This window comes from Megascapheus bottae, chromosome 20 (genome assembly GCF_031878675.1).
Source record: "Megascapheus bottae isolate mThoBot1 chromosome 20, mThoBot2.hap1, whole genome shotgun sequence".
In the NCBI taxonomy this organism is placed as follows: domain Eukaryota; kingdom Metazoa; phylum Chordata; class Mammalia; order Rodentia; family Geomyidae; genus Megascapheus; species Megascapheus bottae.
This window is the reverse complement of record NC_143528.1, coordinates 43,025,066-43,046,504: the sequence shown is the minus strand read 5'-3', so window position 1 is coordinate 43,046,504 and position 21,439 is coordinate 43,025,066. Positions and strand designations below refer to the sequence as shown.

The 21,439-nt window shown below is 57.4% G+C and overlaps 1 protein-coding gene across 1 annotated transcript in view; it reads left to right on the top strand.

The window, feature by feature from the left end:
- Window positions 1-21,439, top strand: part of Myom2 (myomesin 2) — a 67,719-nt gene that overhangs the window by 33,989 nt on the left and 12,291 nt on the right. Inside the window, 15 exon segments of the mRNA XM_090353704.1 lie at window positions 1,262-1,461; window positions 2,125-2,178; window positions 5,883-6,010; window positions 6,604-6,787; window positions 6,974-7,148; window positions 8,176-8,297; window positions 9,821-10,008; window positions 11,071-11,197; window positions 12,355-12,533; window positions 12,814-12,928; window positions 13,539-13,695; window positions 13,775-13,881; window positions 14,359-14,403; window positions 14,842-14,978; window positions 21,198-21,342. Of these exon segments, the coding sequence (XP_090209830.1) occupies window positions 1,262-1,461; window positions 2,125-2,178; window positions 5,883-6,010; window positions 6,604-6,787; window positions 6,974-7,148; window positions 8,176-8,297; window positions 9,821-10,008; window positions 11,071-11,197; window positions 12,355-12,533; window positions 12,814-12,928; window positions 13,539-13,695; window positions 13,775-13,881; window positions 14,359-14,403; window positions 14,842-14,978; window positions 21,198-21,342 (2,063 nt within the window).

Genomic DNA, 21,439 nt, shown 5'->3' with positions numbered 1-21,439 from the left:
TTCTATTGGTCAGCACATGATTTAATACTTAGTTTAATCCTGCAGATATTCTTTTTTTTCCATATTCTTTTTTTATTGTATTTAATAAAAGGGTAACATGATATTTGCCAGATAGAAGGTGCATTAATTCACATACATTGATACCCTTCCACATGTCTTGGTCCCTTTACCCTCCCCCCCACCCCCTTTTGGTTTTCCCCCCCTTCCCTGTCCAATTTCAAGTAACCAAATACAAATGTATCCAATATATCAGATAAAAAAGTGAGATATTGTGTCAATATGAAATAACAAAGGAACAGCAAAAGAGATGAGATAACATAGCACATTAAGGACAGCAATCATTCATTATATGGATTTTGTTTCAATATCCTGGAGGTCCATTCAATTAGCTTCATACTATATGGCCTTATGTATCAAGTTTTTGCTCTATTGCAGATCTCAGCTAGTAGAGCCCAAGGTTTCTACAGGTTATGATGAATGAGGGAAACCATTGAGCCTAAATTCCTTTGAGTCTGGCTTACTTCACTTAATATGATTTGTTCTAAGTCTTTCCATTTCCTAACAAATGGGGCGATGTCGTTTTTTTCTGACAGCAGCATAGAATTCCATTGTGTACAAATACCACAACTTGTGGATCCACTCATCAACTAAGGGACATCTGGGTTGGTTCCATATCTTTACTATGGTGAATAGTGCTGCAATGAACATTGTTGTGCTAGTGGATTGAGTATGCCCTAGATTCTGGATGGTTGGGTAAATGCCAAGTAGTGGAATTGCTGGGTCATAGGGAAGCTCTAAGCACTCTAGACAGAAGTGGCGTGTACTGAGTAGACAGGGAGCCAGCTTCCAGGGCGAGCTCACCCCTGGAGAGAACCGAGTGTACCCACGTGAGCGTGGCTGGGCTGCCAGGCTGGTCCTGCGGCCCCAGAGTGGAGCTCACCCAGACCTCGCCCCTGTGGGTGGTCTGAAATGCAGGTGGAAGAAAGTTCTACCTAACAGACAAACAAACGTGTCTCGTGGCAGGACAATCTTAAGTGACAAATTATGAAAGCTCAGAGCTCTGTCTGTCTGTCTATCTATCTATCTGTCTATCCATCTGTCTATTGTCTGCCTGTCCTCTATCTGTCTGTCTCCATCGTCTGTCACCTGTCACCCACACCTCGTGTCTAGACTGCTGGTCTTTGAACAGCACCGATCCCCGTGGGCTGGCTCGTGGAGGGTGGCGCTCGCTTTCTTCACCGGGTCTGTGCTCCTTTTGAAGGTGTGAAGTGGGGACGAGTAACTGGGTTCAGTGTAACGACGCCCCGGTGAAGATCTGCAAGTACCCCGTCACGGGGCTTTTTGAAGGAAGGTCTTACGTGTTCCGGGTGAGAGCCGTCAACAGCGCAGGCATCAGCCGGCCCTCCAGGCCCTCGGAGGCTGTGGCTGCCCTGGACCCTGCTGACCTCCAGAGGCTGCAAGGTGGGCTGCTGGGGTCCGTCAGGGGTCAGGGGTGGTGGGGGCCAACCGCAAGGTGGGGGGCTCCTTTGCTCTCTGTGACCCTGGCGTGTGTGTGTGTGTGTGTGCGTGCACGTGCGTGTGTGTGTGTGTGTGTGTGTGCACGTGTGTGTGTGCATGCGTGTATGTGCACACTCCCTGAGAGCAGCTCCACCACTGAGCATGCAGGTGGTATTTCCATCATGACGGCACATCTTTACCAGAGTCCCTGGTGTGATCGGGCGTGGTGGGGCCAGCCCTGCAGTCCTGGTGTGATCATGCGCTCTCCCTCACCAAGCACCTGCAGCCCCTGAGGTGGCTCGGAAGGGCCGTCCTCAGAGTGTGGGGACAGAGCTTCTCAGGGAGCTGAGGAGGCCCGCGTGGTCATCGTATGACTGCACCCTGACCACACGGCAGGGTTCCTTAGTGCGACTGGGCTTTTAAGTGAGCAGCTATATTTCCTTACCCATGAGGAAGAACAGAGAAGTGCTAAGGCGACAGGAGCAGGGCCAGCCCAGCTCTGCGCTCCTGCGGGCTCTGGGGCAGGCTCAGTGCAGGGCTGGCTCTAACCTTTGCCCCGGGTCAGGGGCTCGGCTTCTTTTAGGGAATGCTGGTTCTCACGTTCTGCATCACCTTCCCTCTCTGCAGCTGTTCATCTGGAGGGAGAGAAAGAGATTGTGATCTGCCAGGACGACCTTGAAGGTAGGCACTCGTCCTGCATGGTTTAGTGGAGAGTCGTCGAGGGTGGGTGGACGGGAGCTGAGCCTCACAACACAGAGCTCCACGCCTGCGGGCCAGTGCAGTGACCAGAAGCCACAGCACTCCTCAGGGAGGGCACAGGCAGGCATTCCTTCGGGGCCGTACGGAGAAGGGCGCAAACTCAAGCGGAGACACTGGGGTTTCTCACTGACTCCATCAACCCATTTCTAAGCAGACATGTTCATTCTTAGCATTTTAACAGAAATGGGTCCACACTTTACTATCAAACAACACTCCTGGTTTAGGTTTGTGTGTCCTGTATTTATATTCGATCTTGAGGACTTCCCACGAATATCTGTCCCGTATTTACCTTTGTGAGGACTTCCCTCACCACAGTCCCTCCCAGGGACTCCAGGAAACCAGTCAGGAAGGAGAACCTAAGATTTAATTACATTTCACTGGATCCATAGTTGGTCACGGAGTGTGGAGAAAAATTAAAAAGTAAGATTCTGAACTAGTTCAGAGCCTTTGGCTCAGCAGAGGGACTTTCCAGGGCTTCGTTGAAAACCCTGCATCCCAAATCTCCCTTGCCTAAGATGGGGAGGCCTACTGGGTATGGTGACATCTGCAGTGTAGTCCCTGCTGGCCGTGTCCCAGCCCCCCTCCCAGGGCTCCCGGGTCCCAGGAGGGAAACAGAGCCCACGACTGCATGGGCACATACGGAATGAACATTCTGATATGGCTAGAAGAAGAACTGGTCTGTTTTCTGTTGTCACTTTAGTGCAGAGTCTCCTGGTCTATTTTTAAAGATCTTTAGAGAGAGAATGAGAATCTATGTTATGTTTTTATGAAAACCATATCTGGGTTCAAGGACTTGCTACTGAGGAGTCCTTTTTTCTATGTTGTTTTATTTATTATTTTAACATAAGCTGATTCTTTTTTTTTCTTTTGACTTTGCTTTAGCTACTTACTTTAGTGAATTAGTAGTTAAATTTTTTGCAGTATGAGTGCCTTAATGAAATATGACTTCTTCATTAGCTTGGTTATTTATGAACTTTATATATATATCAATACTTTAGCGAAATGATAGATTCAAACAAAAAATCTTGTTTTATCTATAGTCTAGTTAAACATTTTAAAATATCACAATGGTAGATAAACCTAAAAGGAGAATTACAGAGAGCCTACTCCTATCCTTTCATGTTATGAGGGAGGAAGATAAAAAGCAGAGAGACTGAAACATTTGCTTAAAAATCTAGCAAGTAGCTATGGAACACACAAATAGGCCCTTTAAACTACTTTCCTATGAAGTACAAAGTTAAATCTTTGAATAAAAGCATAAACTGTCAATTCATCTTTCAACCATTCTTATAAACAACTGAGGTCACACTACCCACAGTACCTCTAACCAGTGAACCCCCTTTTCACGCTGGATCAGTATTTCAAAGGAAATGGTTTTCTGTTCAGCTAGAAACTTACTACTTTTGTCCGCTAAAAGTTGTTCCTCAGCTATTTTGGACTTTTTACTGTTTTTGTAATAATTTAGCTCCTGGTTTCTCAGGGCCTTCCTTCAAACGTTTTAATTCATACCAGAGCCCCGCCCCCACCCTCCCTCTCTCTTGTTGGTCCTGGGGATTGAACTCAGGACTGGGGAGCTGTCCTTGAGCTTCTGTGCTCAAGGCTAGTGCTGTCTTGAGCCACAGCTTCACTTCTGGTAGAGAAGTGATGGTTAATTGGAGATTAGAGTCTCCACAGACTTTCCTTCCTGAGCTGGCTTTGAACCTTGATCCTCAGATCTTAATCTCCTTGGTAGCTAAGATGACTGGTTGAACTGACAGCGCCCAACTCAGTGCTCTTTCTTTAATACAGTCCACTCTTCCCAATATTTCTTGAATCATTTCCCTGAAAAATGGACCCAGAATACTTGCAAAGGCCTAGCTGTAGCGCCTTGTGAAGTGTAACGAGGCTGTGTTCATGCTGAGTGTGTAGATGTGCATTCGAGGAGCCTCCATGGACAGGGTGGTTTGTGGTGTGCGTTCACGGGGTCATTTGCTCGGATTTGTGGTCCTCAATTATGGCTGTGCATCTTCTTGAATCCTGGCACCCCAGTCCACCTCAGTTTTCATGGACTCAAAGAGACACGGGGCAGCTGTAGTTTCCTGGGCTTGATGCAGCCGTGAGCGGCATCTGGACTGGCATGAAAGGTGTGGGTGCTTGACGTGAACAGAGCCTGTGTGGTTTTCTGTGAGCTGCCCAGGGCCAGGAGCTAAGCAGAGCCTGGCTCTGTCCTCCAGAGGCTGCGTGCTTCACAGGGACAGACCCTGAGCTGCTTTATTAGGACAGAGGCCTGTGTTGTTGGCGCGTGTGGAAGCATGTTAAAAGAATGGCCAGACGAGAACACTAACATCCAGAATAGACGCAATCGTTTTGTTGCAGAGACGGCTTCATTCTGGAAAATCCTTTGGATATGTAAAAGCCCACTGCACAGTGACCTATGTACCCTGCGTAGGTTTCCATCCAGGAGCCCGGGGGCCTTGTGGTGGGCAGCCAGGCCTGGACGGCCTGTCCAGGCTGGCAGAGGCTCCCTGCAGTCCTGCCGACTCCGCCTTTGAAATTCAACGCCTGGCCCAGAGGATCCTAGCTCAAGCCTCAGTCCCTCTAAAGTCCCCGTGTTCCGTAACAGGACCCAGGAGATGAAGCCCAATCCTGTTTTGTGCCGTTTCCCTGTGGCTGCTCCTCCCCACGGAGGCCACTGCATGTCATGGCGGGCACGGGGCGGCTGGGATGGCTCAGACCATGGTAATCATGTGCTAATCCAGTTCCAGGCTCGTAACGTTTTGTATCGCAGTGCAAGGGGCTGTGGCTCCAGAGACCTGTTTTATGAGAATCTCCCATAAACAAAACACCAATCTCGGTTACCTCACGAGGCATCAAGAAAATGTAGCGAGGCGAGAGGCAAGGGTACTGGCTGTCGTGGGTTGCCAAAGCTCTGCGCTGCTATTCACAGAAGGCTCGGTGTCAGTGGCCTCAGGAAGTCAGGCAGCAGCAGGCCCTCGTGCCATGGTACCAGCATGGATCCTCCAGGGAGGACGGGGCAGGGAGCCCTGGCAGCGGGTTGGAGATGGTGGCCGGGCGCCATGCAGGTCCCTTCCACAGAGTACCTGCTTGGTACCCAGAGCAGTGGGGGCCTTCCCAGGAGGATTCTTCCCCTTGTCTGCAAAACTCTGAAGGCCATTTGGATGACTAATGAATTAGCCGATCTTGGAATAAAAATAAGTGGTGCTCTGTCACCGGGCCTTAGGCTTCCACTCTGAAGAGCAGTCCTTGTTGTTGGCCCCTGGGGGGCTGAGGGTCCCTGGGACAGACTGGGTCTGGGGACGGGGCCTGGGGATGGGGCCTGGGGACAGGGCCTGGGCCAGGCTGTAGGGCCGAGGGTCCCTGGGACAGACTGGGTCTGGGGCCTGGGGCCTGGGGACTGGGGATGGGGCCTGGGGACTGGGGATGGGGCCTGGGGACGGGGCCTGGGGCCTGGGGACCGGGGACAGGGCCTGGGGACCGGGGACAGGGCCTGGGGACGGGGCCTGGGGCCTGGGGACCAGGGATGGGGCCTGGGGACGGGGCCTGGGGATGGGGCCTGGGGACGGGGCCTGGGCCAGGCTGCGGGGCCAGGGCCCCTGCGCCCCCGACCCCCCTGTCTTCTTCCTCAGGTGATGGCCAGGTTCCCGGCCCCCCCACGAACGTGCAGGCCTCGGAGGTCAGCAGGAACTACGTGGTGCTCAGCTGGGAGCCCCCGACGCCCCGCGGGAAGGAGCCGCTCACGTACTTCGTGGAGAAGGTGCCCGCGATTCCCGCTTGCCCGCCAGACCGGACCGCCGGGGACGTCTGCCCGCTGGGGGGGCGGGGAGGAGCCGGGAGGGGGGAGGGGGCCTGGGGAGGGGGGGGAGAGGGCGGGAAGGGCCTGGGAGGGCCGGGGAGGGGCTAGGGAGGGGGGGAGAGGGGTAGGGAGAGAGGGAGGGTGGAGAGGGGCTGGGGAGGGCTGGGGAGGGTGGAGAGGGGCTGGGGAGGGGGGGAGAGGGGGTGGGGGAGAGGGGGAGGGGGGAGAGGGGCTGGGGAGGGCTGGGGGCAGGAGAGGCATGCTGGCGTCTTGGGACAGTGATGCCCCCTGGGCGCCCTCTGGGAGGCAGCCGCCCGGCTCACCCCCATCTCCCCCCCCCTGTCCCCCGTCTCCCCCTTCTCCCTCCCCGTCCCCCATCTCCCCCCATCCCCCCCGTCTCCCCCCTCGTCCCCCCATCTCCCCCGCCCCCTCCCCCTCCCCCTCGTCCCTGCATCTCCCCCTCGTCCCCCATCTCCCCCCCCGCCGCATCTCCCCCCCGCCCCCCATTTCCCCCCCCGTCCCCCCATCCCCTCCCCCGCCCCCTCCCCCCGCAGTCGGCCGTGGGCAGCGGCAGCTGGCAGCGCGTCAACGCGCCCACGGCCGCGCGCTCCCCGCGGCTGGCCGTCTTCGACCTGGCGGAGGGGACGCCCTACGTGTTCCGGGTCCTGTCGGCCTCCCGGCGCGGGCTGAGCGCGCCCTCGGAGCCCTCGGCGCCGGTGCAGGCGCGGGACGCGCTCGGTGAGGATCTCGGCTAACTGCCTGGGGGCCCTGAGTCGGGGCTCGGCTCCAGCCAGGCGCTTCCTGCAGCAGCAGGGCGGGGTGGTCACGGGGGAGGCGGGCTTCCCGCAGCTCACCTGGAGGCTCGGCTGGCTGGCCTCTGCCCCACAGGCGAGGCCCGACCTCCTCTGCCTCCTGTCCCCGCAGCTGTCCCTTCGGCCCCTGGCCGCGTCCTTGCTTCCCGGAACACCAAGACATCCGTGGTGGTGCAGTGGGACAGACCCAAGCATGGAGAGGACCTGCTGGGCTACTACGTTGACTGTTGTGTGGCAGGAACCAGCCTGTGGGAACCATGCAACCACAAGCCCATTGGCTACAACAGGTGTGCTCTCCCCCACTCCACTCCACGAGCGTTCCAGTGCTGGAACAGAGGCCAAGGACAAGCCCTGGGTGACGCCCACAGTGACAGACCCCGCCCACAGTGACCGACCCCGCCCACAGAGTCCTGACCGACCCCGCCCACAGAGTCCTGACAGACCCCACCCACAGAGTCCTGACAGACCCCGCCCACAGTGACAGACCCCACCCACAGAGTCCTGACAGACCCCGCCCACAGTGACAGACCCCTCCCACAGTGTCCTGACAGACCCCGCCCACAGTGACAGACCCCTCCCACAGTGTCCTGACAGACCCCGCCCACAGTGACAGACCCCTCCCACAGTGTCCTGACAGACCCTGCCCACAGTGACAGACCCCGCCCACAGTGACAGACCCCGCCCACAGTGACAGACCCCACCCACAGAGCAGCACACGTCCCGACAGCACCGCGAAGTGTTGGCAGTGTCACCCTGTGCAGAAGTCTGTCCCTCCGAGAAGGAGGGCAGGGCAGGGGCTCAGGCGGGGTTTCTGAGCAGGCCTTGGTAAGTGGGTAGTGAACGTTGTGGAGTGATGGCTCAGACTTGCTGAGTTTCTGCTGTATGAGTTCTTTCCAAGTTGTCTCCCGCGTTCCACTCACGATGTGTGCCAGGCAGGATTTGTTTGTTCTCTGATTCCCCAGATGGGAAAGCCAGGATTAGGGTGGGGGTAAAGGGTGTGAAGAATGTCGGGGCTGGCAGGTTCCAGGGCCGCACTCCACGCTCGTCCATCCGTCCGTCCATCCGTCCGTGTGGTGCTCAGGTCGCCTTCTTCCAAGGCCGCCGGGTGGTTGCTTCTCCTCTGGTTTTAGATCACCAGGGCCCGAGGACCAGGAGCTGGTTGTGGTTTTATGACAGACTGTCCACGCGGAGGAGCTGAGAATGCATCAGCAGCGCCGTCCCCAGGCAGAGGCAGCATCGGGGTGTGACGTGTGTGTGCAGGGGCGGAGCACAGCACACGGAGTCATGCTGCCCTGCCCCTGCCTTGCTCCCCAGGTTCGTGGTGCACGGCCTAAGCACAGGCGAGCAGTACATCTTCCGGGTGAAGGCTGTCAGTGCCGTGGGGGCCAGCGAGAACTCGCAGGAGTCGGAGGTCATCAAAGTCCAAGCCGCCCTCAGTACGTAGCTCGCGGCTGGTGGCCGCACGTTCCGTCTCTAGACTGTGCGGTTGGTCCACGCGTAACTGTGGCGTCGTCAGGCGTGGCAGCCTGGATGGAGCTTCTCACTAGCTGGCCACTTGTCTCTGAAGTGCCCGTGTGAGGGGAATGAACTTAGGCTCACAACAGACGCCACTGCAGCGGGAAAGCGCGGGGCTGGGCCACAGGCAGCCGTTTCTACTCAGAATGCAGACCCGAGATGGACAGGGCCCACACTTGGTGACGCCTCGTACGTCACTGGGGGCCTTAGTCGTGATCAGAGATAGGGAAGAATGCTTCCTTTCAGTTAAGGTTTCTCACCAGCATCGTTAGTGGCAAAGGTAGCTAGTTGTTCCTCTGTCCTGTTTGCACAAGCACACGACACACGCTGGTCTTTCTCACTCCATCTCGCTCCCCATACTCTCATCCAGTGCTTTGAACATTTCACGGATTTCACATTCTATTTTCCTAAGTCACGCAAAGTACACCAACCGCATTCACCTGAAAAAGTATTATTTTGATCAAACGGGGTCAGAAGTCCTCATTTTCTAGAGTCCCTGCAGAGCGTGCCGCTGCCGCTTCCCTGCACTGGGGAGCCTGTGGGCCTGGGCCCTGGAGAAAGCGCAGAGGCTCCCCTTCCTCTCCTCAGGAGAGGCATGTAGGCACTCCCACTTGCCCTCAACTCTTTTCCTACCACTGGCGAGCCGGCAGAGCATGGTCCGCCTCTGCCCTCACTCATGGGCTCCTCAGAGGCAGGGGACTCACCTGTTAGGAGCAGACACCGCCACCCCTTCACTTCCTAAGCACAAGACACAGTCCAGGCCTGCTTTGCATTGCCCTGTGCAGGGCGGCGAAGCACTTGCAAGTCTGTGTTGCTGGGATGAGGGCTTGAGCCCTCTGGCCACAGCAGAGGTCGTCTGTCCCCAGTCATCCTCCTCTTAAAGGCTCTTCCAAAGACCAGGAAGGCAGCTTCTCCTCTCCAGGGTGCAGAACAGAGTCAGACAGTCCACTAACCTTGTTTCATAAACCAAGTGTGCATTTAGGAAGAGCAGTAAATACATTTTCCTTAAAAATACTTTTTTTGGGGGGGTGGGTGGGTGTATGGCCTAGTGGTAGAGTACAAAACCCTAGATTCAATTCCTCGGTACCACATGCACAGAAAAAGCAAGAAATAGTAGGGTGATAGCCTTGAGAAAGCCCAAGGACAGCGTCCAGGCCCTGAGTTTGAGCCCCAGGACTGTCATTATAAAGGTGTTATTACAGAGGGTTTACAGTTACAGAAGTCGGGCAAAGAGAACATTTCTTCTGGGGTGATGTCACCCTGCCTGGATATGCTTTGAAGTGGCTGCTTTCCTCTCAACCCCTCAAGGAAAGACATGACTCTCAGCTGGGTAGTTGGGGCCAGTGGGGTCACCTTGGTCAGAGCTAGCCCCTCCTCCCTGTCCTCCTGTGACGGGGTGAAGCCCAGGGCTCAGACCCAGCTGACGCTCCTGTCTGCCCGGCAGCCGCCCCGTCCCACCCGTATGGGATCACGCTGCTGAGCTGCGATGGCCAGTCCATGACGCTCGGCTGGAAGGAGCCCAGGTTCAGCGGCGGCTCGGCCATCCTGGGGTACTACTTAGACAAGCGTGAGGCTCTCCATAAGAACTGGCACGAGGTCAACTCTTCACCTGTCCAGGACAGGATCTTCACGGTTGGTCTTGGTCTGTTTTGTTTGCTTTTGCCTGGGTGACGGCTGCCCTTTGGCAGGCAACGCCCCTGGTTTAGAGTGCAGGGTAGTTTAATATGGAAACTGAAGTGGATTACAAACCCAGGCGTCGTGAGAGCATGCCACTGGAAGCATCTTAGGAAAATGTTCTCCCCTTGAGAAGGACAGGGAGACAGTGATTGAGTGGATCTGACAGCACACCAGCCTCAGGCCTTGTTTTGAGCTGCGGCCCCCAGCCCTGAGCCCCAGGCCCCTGTCCTGAACTGGGGCCCCAGAAGCCAGAGGCCTTGGAGCAGAGCCAGTGCCTGGGATGGGGGTGAAGTGAGAGGGGCATGGAGAAAAGGGAGAAAAAGCAGATGCTCTCTGCTTGCGTCCACGTCACTTGTCGGCGCCTCAGCTGCTCCCCTGACAAATGAGCTGAGCCCAGCTCAGCTCACCAGTGCTAGCGTGGAGCCCAGCTCAGCTCACCAGTGCTAGCGTGGAGCCCAGCACGCCTGCAGCTCAGCACGCGAGCTCAGCGTGTCTCCTCGCTCCTGTGGAGTGACTGGTCTCACAAGAGGCTGGGATGAGGTTTAGGAGGTCTTGGGATCCTAACCTCTGGCTCTAAGAGAATTCCACTTTATAATATAGCGCCTGTCACCAGGCTCAGCTCTGGGGAAGAACATGTCATGAGCATGTCCAGATCCCACCTCTAGCATCCCTGGGCCCCGAATTTGATGGGAGCTCTCTGGCTTCCTGCGTATGAGGCAGGCCAAGGTTGGAATGTGCAAGGACAAAACATGGATCGAAAGCTAGGTTGTCTTGCTTTTCGTGGGTGTCACCCCTCAGCCATTTTCTAACCCCATCACGGCCTCACCCCAGCATCCAGGTAGGGCTGTGACTGGCCAGCCTCGAGATGGCCTTTCTTGGATGATGGAGTCTGCTTAGGATTCTGCCCCATCTGCTGGTCCCCCGTGTTACAAGCCCAGCACAGAAACTCATGTCCCCGGAGAACGTCACTCACCTTTTATTTCCTGAAGCCAAAAATCACAATCCAAATCTGTGCAGGTGGAGGGCTTGAAGGAAGGCTTGCTCTATGAGTTCAAAATTGCTGCCTTCAACCTGGCGGGCATCGGCCAGCCATCGGACCCCAGCGAGCACTTCAAGTGTGAAGCCTGGACAGCGCCAGAGCCAGGTGAGCCATCATGCCAGGCAAGCAGCCTCCTCCGTGGGCTGACCACCTCCTCCCGGGCTGACCACCTCCTCCGTGGGCTGACCACCTCCTCCGTGGGCCAGATGCAGGTGGTCATCCTTGTGATGAGCGTGGCAGGACTGGAGGTGCCTGCCATGAGGTGGTGGCAGGACCAGCAGTGTTTTCCCTGGATCAGGCCCTGCCAGGGGCAGGAGGGGCGGGGGAAGCTGAGTGTGGCCAGTTTCCCAGAGCCAGCAGTGTACCAGTAGCACGTGACCCAGGACGGAGGCCGGCCGGGCGTCGCTCCCGAGGAGCCAAGAGACACCAGTGGGAGAGGACGGGCCTGCGTAGGCAGAGGCCAGGGCCAATCAGAGCTCGCTCTCTCTCACACACCCTCCAGGCCGCTGGGGACCCGAGGCCTCTGGGTCTGGAGCGCAAATCCCTTGGTTTAGAACTCTGCACCTTAAAACTGTGTTCACAAATTCTCCAGTTGTGCCTAGTTCAGAAAACAAATGGAAAAGGCAATGTGTTCATAATTTGAGAAAGAAGAGCTAAGTGTTGAAGCTGGAAAAGCTCAGGCTGTTCTGTAGGTCCTTCCGCTTTCCTTCTCTCCCTCCCCTCCCCCCTCCCTCCCTCCTGGCCTCCTTCTCTCCCCCCCACTTCTCTACTTCCTATCGGTCTCACTCTCTCTCTCAGCTCTTTCCTCCCTTCCCACTTCACATTAATATGTTGTGTTCCCTTAGAAAAGGAGCCGAACTGGAGATGTCAGTTGGTGTCCAGAGCCCCCTCTCAGGCTCAGCATGAACTGGGGGCGGCACAGAGGGATCTAGTTCAGGGGGTGCCCACTGCACCGCTCCCTTACCTGGCAAAGCCTTTCTGGACCTGTGAGCTTTGTGGTCTCTGGAGCCCAGAGCCGTGGCTGTGACACTGGCTGGGGGGAGGTCCAGCTTAGTGGTGGCGTCCCGAGAGCCCCCAGCCCCTCTCCGATGCCTGTGAGCCCAAGGGGAAGTGTCCATGACACTCCACTACCACCCGGGTGCCCACACAGGGGCCGAGCTGGCTCCTCTGCTCAGCGTCCTGCAGGACACGGTGCCAGGCCCCAGGGGGCTCGAGGAGGTCCAGGCCCCAAGGGCAAGGGCACCGTCCTGTGTGGCCTCCAGGTCCCGCCTACGACCTGACCTTCTGCGAGGTCCGGAACACCTCCCTGGTGATGCTGTGGAAGGCGCCCGTGTACACCGGCAGCTGCCCCGTCTCGGGCTACCTCGTGGACTTCAAGGAGGAGAGTGCTGCCGAATGGAGGACCGTGGGCGAGGCCGCAACGCCCCATCGCTATTTGAAGGTGAGCCCTCACGGTGTGCTCCCTTTAGCTGGAAGGCGGGTGGAGGAAGGGGCTCCAGACCTGCGCATGCCCGCAGCCAGGCCCCGCATGGCGGAGGGTCTCTGCGGGCCTCTGCAGGGCGCCATATAGCTTTTCAACCAGAACCCGAAGTTTGTTCAGGAGAAAGCGAGTTTCTCACGCAGTGTGGACAGTGGTGTAGGAGGGGGCGAGTTCCTCACGCAGTGTGGACAGTGGAGTCGATCCTGTTTTCCACCTCCCCTGTCTCCTGCTCTGTCTCCAGGTGTGTGACCTGCAGCAGGGCCACAGCTATGTCTTCAGAGTCCGGGCTGTGAATGCCAGCGGGCCTGGGAAACCCTCGGACACGTCGGAGCCAGTGTTCATGGAGGCCCGGCCAGGTGAGCCCGGCCCCTGCTCTGACCACGGGAGTGCTGTGCAGCCCCAGTGGCGGCAGACACCCTGCGTTTGTGTGCACCCCAGTGGTGGGCCGCCGTCCTGTGTCTGTGGGTAGCTTCAGTCTTCCCCTGTTCCCCTGCCCCGAGCCCAGAGCTGCCTCTTCCAGTGCCTGATTTCTAAGAAGCAGCATCTGTCTGGCCAGTGCTGGGTCAGCTGACTGTGTCCTTCAGCGAACAGCCAACAGAGCAAACACCTCTGCCTGGGCAGAAACCACGTGGCCGTGGAGGGGAGGATGGTGTTGGGGTGGGCATGTTGCGGGTGGGCGTGGGGTCTCAGAGGAGAAAGGGGGCGGCCGAGCACCCCTGGGCTTTGCAAGTGTGACCGACACGGAACAGGAAGCAGTGGAAGTGTGATGGCCGAGCACCGCTGGCTCTGTGGTGCGTGGTCTTCCGTGGCTGTCAGGCTGTCATGGGTAGACGTGGACATTAAACTGGAAGGGATGAGTCAATGGAGAGGAAGCTCTCCACCTGGCCGCCTCCTGCCCAAGAGGAGGACACAGAGGCGCAGCGTTCAAGGGTGGCGGTGTTCTGAGGTTCCTGGGCTCTCTCGCAGGCACCAAGGACATCAGTGCGGGAGTGGACGAGCAGGGCGACATCTACCTGGGCTTCGACTGCCAAGAGATGACCGACGCCTCACTGTTCACCTGGTGCAAGTCCTACGAGGAGATCGCCGATGAGGACCGGTTCCGGGTCCACACGGAGGGTGACCGGTAAGTCACCCTGGCCCCGCGCTGGGTCCCGGTGTGCGGCGGACAGAAGGGACGGACGCCCTCCTCCCTGTGCTTTCAGCTCTCGGCTCTACTTCAAGGCTCCGGATAAAGTGGATGTGGGGACGTACTCGGTGTCCGTCAGCGACACGGATGGCGTGTCCTCCAGCTTCGTCCTGGATGAAGAAGGTGAGTGCCTCACAGCCCAGGCCCCTCTCTTTTACCTTTTCCATGCCCACCTCTGCGGTTTCCTCTCTTCCACACATTTATAAAATCACGCGTTCAGCCACTCACGACGGCCCGCTGGGCCGTGCAGGAAGTGGAATGTTAGCAAAACAAAGCACCACGAAAAGCCCTGTAAGTGGGGAGGGTCTCGCACTGACGTCTGCCCGCGAGGAAAACGCTGGCGTGATGGAGGGACGCGTGAATGCCTTGTTTGTGTGGTCAGGACCTCTGGCCTCTTTAACGATGGAGGCCACAGAGGCCTCTCTTCTTCATTTAATTGATTATCTTTAGTTATACAACCCACATTTAACAAAGCAGCTATAGGCACAATGTGTCTTGATAAGTGTCACCGCTTTCAGCCCCACTCTTGTTTAGCTGAGCTGTTGTTCACTGAACATCCAGGTTGAAACCAACGGAAGCATTTTCTCCCCTTTATTGTAGAGCTCGAGCGTTTGATGGTGCTGAGCAACGAGATAAAGAACCCCAGTGAGTACGCCTGGCGCTTGGTGAAGCCTTGGGTGACAGGCGGGGCTTCGGGGCATGGCCTCCCTGAGCCTGGTACTGGCCCACCTCAGCACGTGCCAGCTTACCCCCGGACCCTGGGCCTGCTCCCCATCCAGGAGAGGGGCCTGCCGGACGCGAGGCTCGGCTGCTGAGTGACACCGAATGCAGGGGAAGCCTGCACGTCTCCAGGTCTCCAACTGCTGACTGGGTCCAGAAAGTTCCCAGGGAACCCATGGCTGTGAGGTTTTGAGCACAGCGACAACTAACTCAAGCCTTTCCTTTGATGACTGCTTCCCCTCACCCAATGCAGCAAGTGCCCAGGGGTTCACATTCTCACAAGGCTTAACACACGGGCCTGGAACTCAGGAGAGATTCCTCAAAGGATTGCGCATCATTGACTTCTGATTTGTTTTCTTATAGCCATCCCTCTGAAGTCAGAATTGGCCTATGAGATTTTCGAAAAGGGCCAGGTTCGCTTCTGGCTCCAGGCTGAGCCGCTGTCACCGAATGCCAGCTTCCGCTTCATTATTAACGACAGGGAAGTCTCTGACAGTGAGGTGAGTTTATGATGTCCCTGCAGCCCACCGGCCCGGCCCAGCCCCGGTGTGAGCCCACTCCTGAGATTTGAGATTTAAAATCAGGGTGCACTAGGTGGGGGTTCTTGCGGTGTTTTGAGGGGCAGAGGGGGTTAGAGTTTTCCTTGGCTTTTGGAGCAGGGATCTGTAGGGGATTAGAAGTGACTGGTTGAGGTTTGGTGACATGGGGTCCCACCTCAGGGAAGGGTGCGGGCTAACGGGGACATTTCCAGTTTATTGGTTCTTATGAAGTCCTGATCCCATAAACATGGCTGGGTAGCTCGAGATCAGACTCCTGGGAGGGGCGTGAGCCGCTTGTGCCTGGTCAGCAGTGACTCCTCGTTCTCTGAGAGGACTTAGCAGAGCTGGCCTGTCACGGTCAGTGAACTGGGGCGTGTGTGGCCGTCGTCCCACGGGACCATGTGACACTCCAGTCCCGTGAGTGGGAGGACTGCCGAGGCGGGGAGACCGTGCCACTTCTGAGGTGAATGGCCGGCAGTGGCCCACCAAGGCCACGGAGAGGCCCCTGAGCAGAGATCCCGCTACGAAATGACAGGGAGTCTAAAGGAATTGTACCTTATTGGCAGAATGGCTTTTGACAGACATTCCCTACCCACCGTGAAGAGCTTGCTGTAAACATGGTGTCATCACTATGTTTTTGGAGTATGGCTGCACTCATTAGCCATCTGCACACTTGGAGACCGACACTCCTTCGTGAAAGTCACAACGAAGTTGCTGTCGTAGTCGTGGAATTGTTGGGCTCCATCTTGCTGCATAATATCATGTCAGGACGCCTGGTTATTTTCTAAAACCTCCCCATGCTGCAGTGCAGCGGCTGAGGGAACTGCAGAGCTCGCTGTCAGTCAGCTGGGCTCCTGCTGGGAGAACCAGGTCTTTGGATTCCTGGGAGCTGAGGAGAGTCAGCTCCCCTGGCTTCCCAGCCACGGCTTCTAAAAGTGAGCATGCAGTCCCCTGAGTAAGGACAGGGCATTTGGGCAGTTACAGTTTCCTCTGAATATTCGAAAAGTCATTTCTCAGAACCAGAGGCAATTCTGGGGACCGGCGCCGGGCACCCCAGGGGATTGTCCGCCCGCCCGGCGTCGGTGCCTGGACTGGGGAGTGTGTTGACACCCTGCATGGCTGCCATCGGTCTAGTCCTCTGCCCACTCCAGAATGGTCTCAGCTCCTGCTCTCTGCCTGGCTTCTCTCCCTGTGGTCTCAGCTCCTGCTCTCTGCCTGCTTCTCTCCCTGTGGTCTCAGCTTCCACAGTTTTCTCCCCTATTCATTATACACGTCACATGCTGACACCTGTGAAGAAACACTGGGATTTCTTTTTAAAATTTATCTTTAAATACCTGTACAGAGGGTTTGATTTAACACACCAGTTTGCAAGTATAAATTGTTTTCATCAGTGTCACCCTTTCACCATTCAATATTGAGCCCTCTAACTAAAGTGATAAGTGTGTGTGCGCATGTGAACGTGTATGTGTGTTGCAGAGGAAAACCTGGGGTGTGTAGGGGAGTTTTGTTCATTTAAAGCAGGGTGTCATGGAGGAAGTTTCTGGGCACCGAGGCTCTTGGAAGCCCTGACCTGGCTCCCCTCACCCTTCTCTGTGCCTGGCAGCCGCTGTTCCGCGGCATGCCAGGTGCATGTGTGCCACACCACAATCCATCAGGGAAGAAAGGCCCAACGTGAGCCCTGTCCCAGAGGGGCGCGGAGAGCTGGAGCAATGCAGCTTCAGTCAGAAACTGAAGGAAAGAATAGAAAATGAAGGGCACATCGAGGCAGTCAGGGACCCTTTCAGACACTTCACCAGCAGCAGAGTGAGTGCGGCCCCGGGCTTCCTCTGTGCGTGACAGACTCTAAGGTGGTTATTCGGTGGTTACTGCTGGCTGTTGCTCTCTGGTGCTCTGTTGTCGCAGGAGTGGGCCGGCACTCAGGTGAGCTCAGGGAAGGCAGAGCAGGGCCACTGCCAGGAAAGAGGCTCAGAAACCAGACCAGTGCCCGCTGGAACGGGGAGGCAGGAAGCAGCGGGCTCTAGTGCAAAGAGTGAGTGGAGCAGGCAGGTGGGGTGGACCCCAGGGGCTGTGTCCCCCATGTGGTGCACGGCCAGGAGAGGGAGGCTGGGCACGCTCACAACTGCCTGTCCTCAGATGGCAGACCCAGATGGGGTGGGTGGTGTCCAGAGGACCCCCAGGGCACTCCATACAGCGTCTCTCAATGCCGGGCCTTGGTTTCTGCTTGCGCTGTCCTCGGGCAGTGAGTGTTCTGTCGGGAGAGCAGCATGTGTTCACACTGACGCCTGTCCTCTGGAGGGCAGTGGGTGTTCTGTCGGGAGAGCAGCGTGTGTTCACACTGACGCCTGTCCCCTGGAGGGCAGTGGGTGTTCTGTCGGGAGAGCAGCGTGTGTTCACACTGACGCCTGTCCCCTGGAGGGCAGTGGGTGTTCTGTCGGGAGAGCAGCGTGTGTTCACACTGACGCCTGTCCCCTGGAGGGCAGTGGGTGTTCTGTCGGGAGAGCAGCGTGTGTTCACACTGACGCCTGTCCCCTGGAGGGCAGTGGGTGTTCTGTCGGGAGAGCAGCGTGTGTTCACACTGACGCCTGTCCCCTGGAGGGCAGTGGGTGTTCTGTCGGGAGAGCAGCGTGTGTTCACACTGACGCCTGTGCTCTGGAGGGCAGTGGGTGTGCTGTCGGGAGAGCAGCGTGTGTTCACACTGACGCCTGTCCTCTGGAGGGCAGTGGGTGTTCTGTCGGGAGAGCAGCGTGTGTTCACAGTGACGCCTGTCCTCTGGAGGGCAGTGGGTGTTCTGTGGGGAGAGCAGCGTGTGTTCACCCTGACGCCTGTCCTCTGGAGGGCAGTGGGTGTTCTGTCGGGAGAGCAGCGTGTGTTCACACTGATGCCTGTCCTCTGGAGGGCAGTGGGTGTTCTGTCGGGAGAGCAGCGTGTGTTCACACTGACGCCTGTCCTCTGGAGGGCAGTGGGTGTTCTGTCGGGAGAGCAGCGTGTGTTCACAGTGACGCCTGTCCTCAGGAGGGCAGTGGGTGTTCTGTGGGGAGAGCAGCGTGTGCTCACACTGACGCCTGTCCTCGGGAGGGCAGTGGGTGTTCTGTCGGGAGAGCAGCGTGTGCTCACACTGACGCCTGTCCTCGGGAGGGCAGTGGGTGTTCTGTCGGGAGAGCAGCGTGTGCTCACACTGACGCCTGTCCTCTGGAGGGCAGTGGGTGTTCTGTCGGGAGAGCAGCGTGTGCTCACACTGACGCCTGTCCTCTGGAGGGCAGTGGGTGTTCTGTCGGGAGAGCAGCGTGTGTTCACACTGACGCCTGTCCTCTGGAGGGCAGTGGGTGTTCTGTCGGGAGAGCAGCGTGTGTTCACACTGACGCCTGTCCTCTGGAGGGCAGTGGGTGTTCTGTCGGGAGAGCAGCGTGTGTTCACACTGACGCCTGTCCTCTGGAGGGCAGTGGGTGTTCTGTCGGGAGAGCAGCGTGTGTTCACACTGACGCCTGTCCTCTGGAGGGCAGTGGGTGTTCTGTGGGGAGAGCAGCGTGTGTTCACACTGACGCCTGTCCTCTGGAGGGCAGTGGGTGTTCTGTGGGGAGAGCAGCGTGTGTTCACACTGACGCCTGTCCTCTGGAGGGCAGTGGGTGTTCTGTGGGGAGAGCAGCGTGTGCTCACACTGACGCCTGTCCTCAGGAGGGCAGTGGGTGTTCTCTCGGGAGAGCAGCGTGTGTTCACACTGACGCCTGTCCTCTGGAGGGCAGTGGGTGTTCTGTCGGGAGAGCAGCGTGTGTTCACACTGACGCCTGTCCCCTGGAGGGCAGTGGGTGTTCTGTCGGGAGAGCAGCGTGTGTTCACACTGACGCCTGTCCTCTGGAGGGCAGTGGGTGTTCTGTCGGGAGAGCAGCGTGTGTTCACACTGACGCCTGTCCTCTGGAGGGCAGTGGGTGTTCTGTCGGGAGAGCAGCGTGTGTTCACACTGACGCCTGTCCTCAGGAGGGCAGTGGGTGTTCTGTCGGGAGAGCAGCGTGTGTTCACCCTGACGCCTGTCCTCTGGAGGGCAGTGGGTGTTCTGTCGGGAGAGCAGCGTGTGTTCACCCTGACGCCTGTCCTCTGGAGGGCAGTGGGTGTTCTGTGGGGAGAGCAGCGTGTGTTCACCCTGACGCCTGTCCTCTGGAGGGCAGTGGGTGTTCTGTGGGGAGAGCAGCGTGTGTTCACAGTGACGCCTGTCCTCTGGAGGGCAGTGGGTGTTCTGTCGGGAGAGCAGCGTGTGTTCACAGTGACGCCTGTCCTCAGGAGGGCAGTGGGTGTTCTGTGGGGAGAGCAGCATGTGCTCACACTGACGCCTGTCCTCTGGAGGGCAGTGGGTGTTCTGTGGGGAGAGCAGCGTGTGTTCACCCTGACGCCTGTCCTCTGGAGGGCAGTGGGTGTTCTGTCGGGAGAGCAGCGTGTGTTCACACTGACGCCTGTCCCCTGGAGGGCAGTGGGTGTTCTGTCGGGAGAGCAGCGTGTGTTCACACTGACGCCTGTCCCCTGGAGGGCAGTGGGTGTTCTGTCGGGAGAGCAGCGTGTGTTCACACTGACGCCTGTCCTCTGGAGGGCAGTGGGTGTTCTGTCGGGAGAGCAGCGTGTGTTCACACTGACGCCTGTCCTCAGGAGGGCAGTGGGTGTTCTGTCGGGAGAGCAGCGTGTGTTCACCCTGACGCCTGTCCTCTGGAGGGCAGTGGGTGTTCTGTCGGGAGAGCAGCGTGTGTTCACACTGACGCCTGTCCTCTGGAGGGCAGTGGGTGTTCTGTGGGGAGAGCAGCGTGTGTTCACCCTGACGCCTGTCCTCTGGAGGGCAGTGGGTGTTCTGTGGGGAGAGCAGCGTGTGTTCACAGTGACGCCTGTCCTCTGGAGGGCAGTGGGTGTTCTGTCGGGAGAGCAGCGTGTGTTCACAGTGACGCCTGTCCTCAGGAGGGCAGTGGGTGTTCTGTGGGGAGAGCAGCATGTGCTCACACTGACGCCTGTCCTCTGGAGGGCAGTGGGTGTTCTGTGGGGAGAGCAGCGTGTGTTCACCCTGACGCCTGTCCTCTGGAGGGCAGTGGGTGTTCTGTCGGGAGAGCAGCGTGTGCTCACACTGACGCCTGTCCTCTGGAGGGCAGTGGGTGTTCTGTGGGGAGAGCAGCGTGTGCTCACACTGACGCCTGTCCTCTGGAGGGCAGTGGGTGTTCTGTCGGGAGAGCAGCGTGTGCTCACACTGACGCCTGTCCTCTGGAGGGCAGTGGGTGTTCTGTCGGGAGAGCAGCGTGTGCTCACACTGACGCCTGTCCTCTGGAGGGCAGTGGGTGTTCTGTCGGGAGAGCAGCGTGTGCTCACACTGACGCCTGTCCTCTGGAGGGCAGTGGGTGTTCTGTCGGGAGAGCAGCGTGTGCTCACACTGACGCCTGTCCTCTGGAGGGCAGTGGGTGTTCTGTCGGGAGAGCAGCGTGTGCTCACACTGACGCCTGTCCTCTGGAGGGCAGTGGGTGTTCTGTCGGGAGAGCAGCGTGTGCTCACACTGACGCCTGTCCTCTGGAGGGCAGTGGGTGTTCTGTCGGGAGAGCAGCGTGTGCTCACACTGACGCCTGTCCTCTGGAGGGCAGTGGGTGTTCTGTCGGGAGAGCAGCGTGTGTTCACACTGACGCCTGTCCTCTGGAGGGCAGTGGGTGTTCTGTGGGGAGAGCAGCGTGTGCTCACACTGACGCCTGTCCTCTGGAGGGCAGTGGGTGTTCTGTCGGGAGAGCAGCGTGTGCTCACACTGACGCCTGTCCTCTGGAGGGCAGTGGGTGTTCTGTGGGGAGAGCAGCGTGTGCTCACACTGACGCCTGTCCTCTGGAGGGCAGTGGGTGTTCTGTCGGGAGAGCAGCGTGTGTTCACACTGACGCCTGTCCTCTGGAGGGCAGTGGGTGTTCTGTCGGGAGAGCAGCGTGTGTTCACACTGACACCTGTCCTCTGGAGGGCAGTGCGTGCAGCGTGCGTTCATGTTTGTCACTTGGAAGCCAGTTCTGTCAGAGAATGGATCTTGCTAGTTTGCGTTTGATGGTTGGTTCATTCAGTGGTTCAGGTTATCAAATTGCATTCCATGTGCGTGTGCCACAGTTCCTTAAGATATAGCAGATTCAGCCATTACACGTGGACGAAAAAATTCAATGTATAAATCTCAATGTCCTCAATTACTTACAGACACACAGAATTAAATGTGACAAATCGACTGGCCTCATTGAGATGGTAATGGACCGATTTACTATTGAAAATGAAGGTACCTACACCGTACAGATTCAAGATGGGAAAGCCAAAAATCAATCTTCTTTGGTCCTTATCGGAGATGGTAAGCTAGACACAACCATTATAACTAATTTACAGAAAATTCTCTTGGCTGGAGGGAAATAGACATATTTCCTGTCTTTTTTTCTTGCTTATTGGAT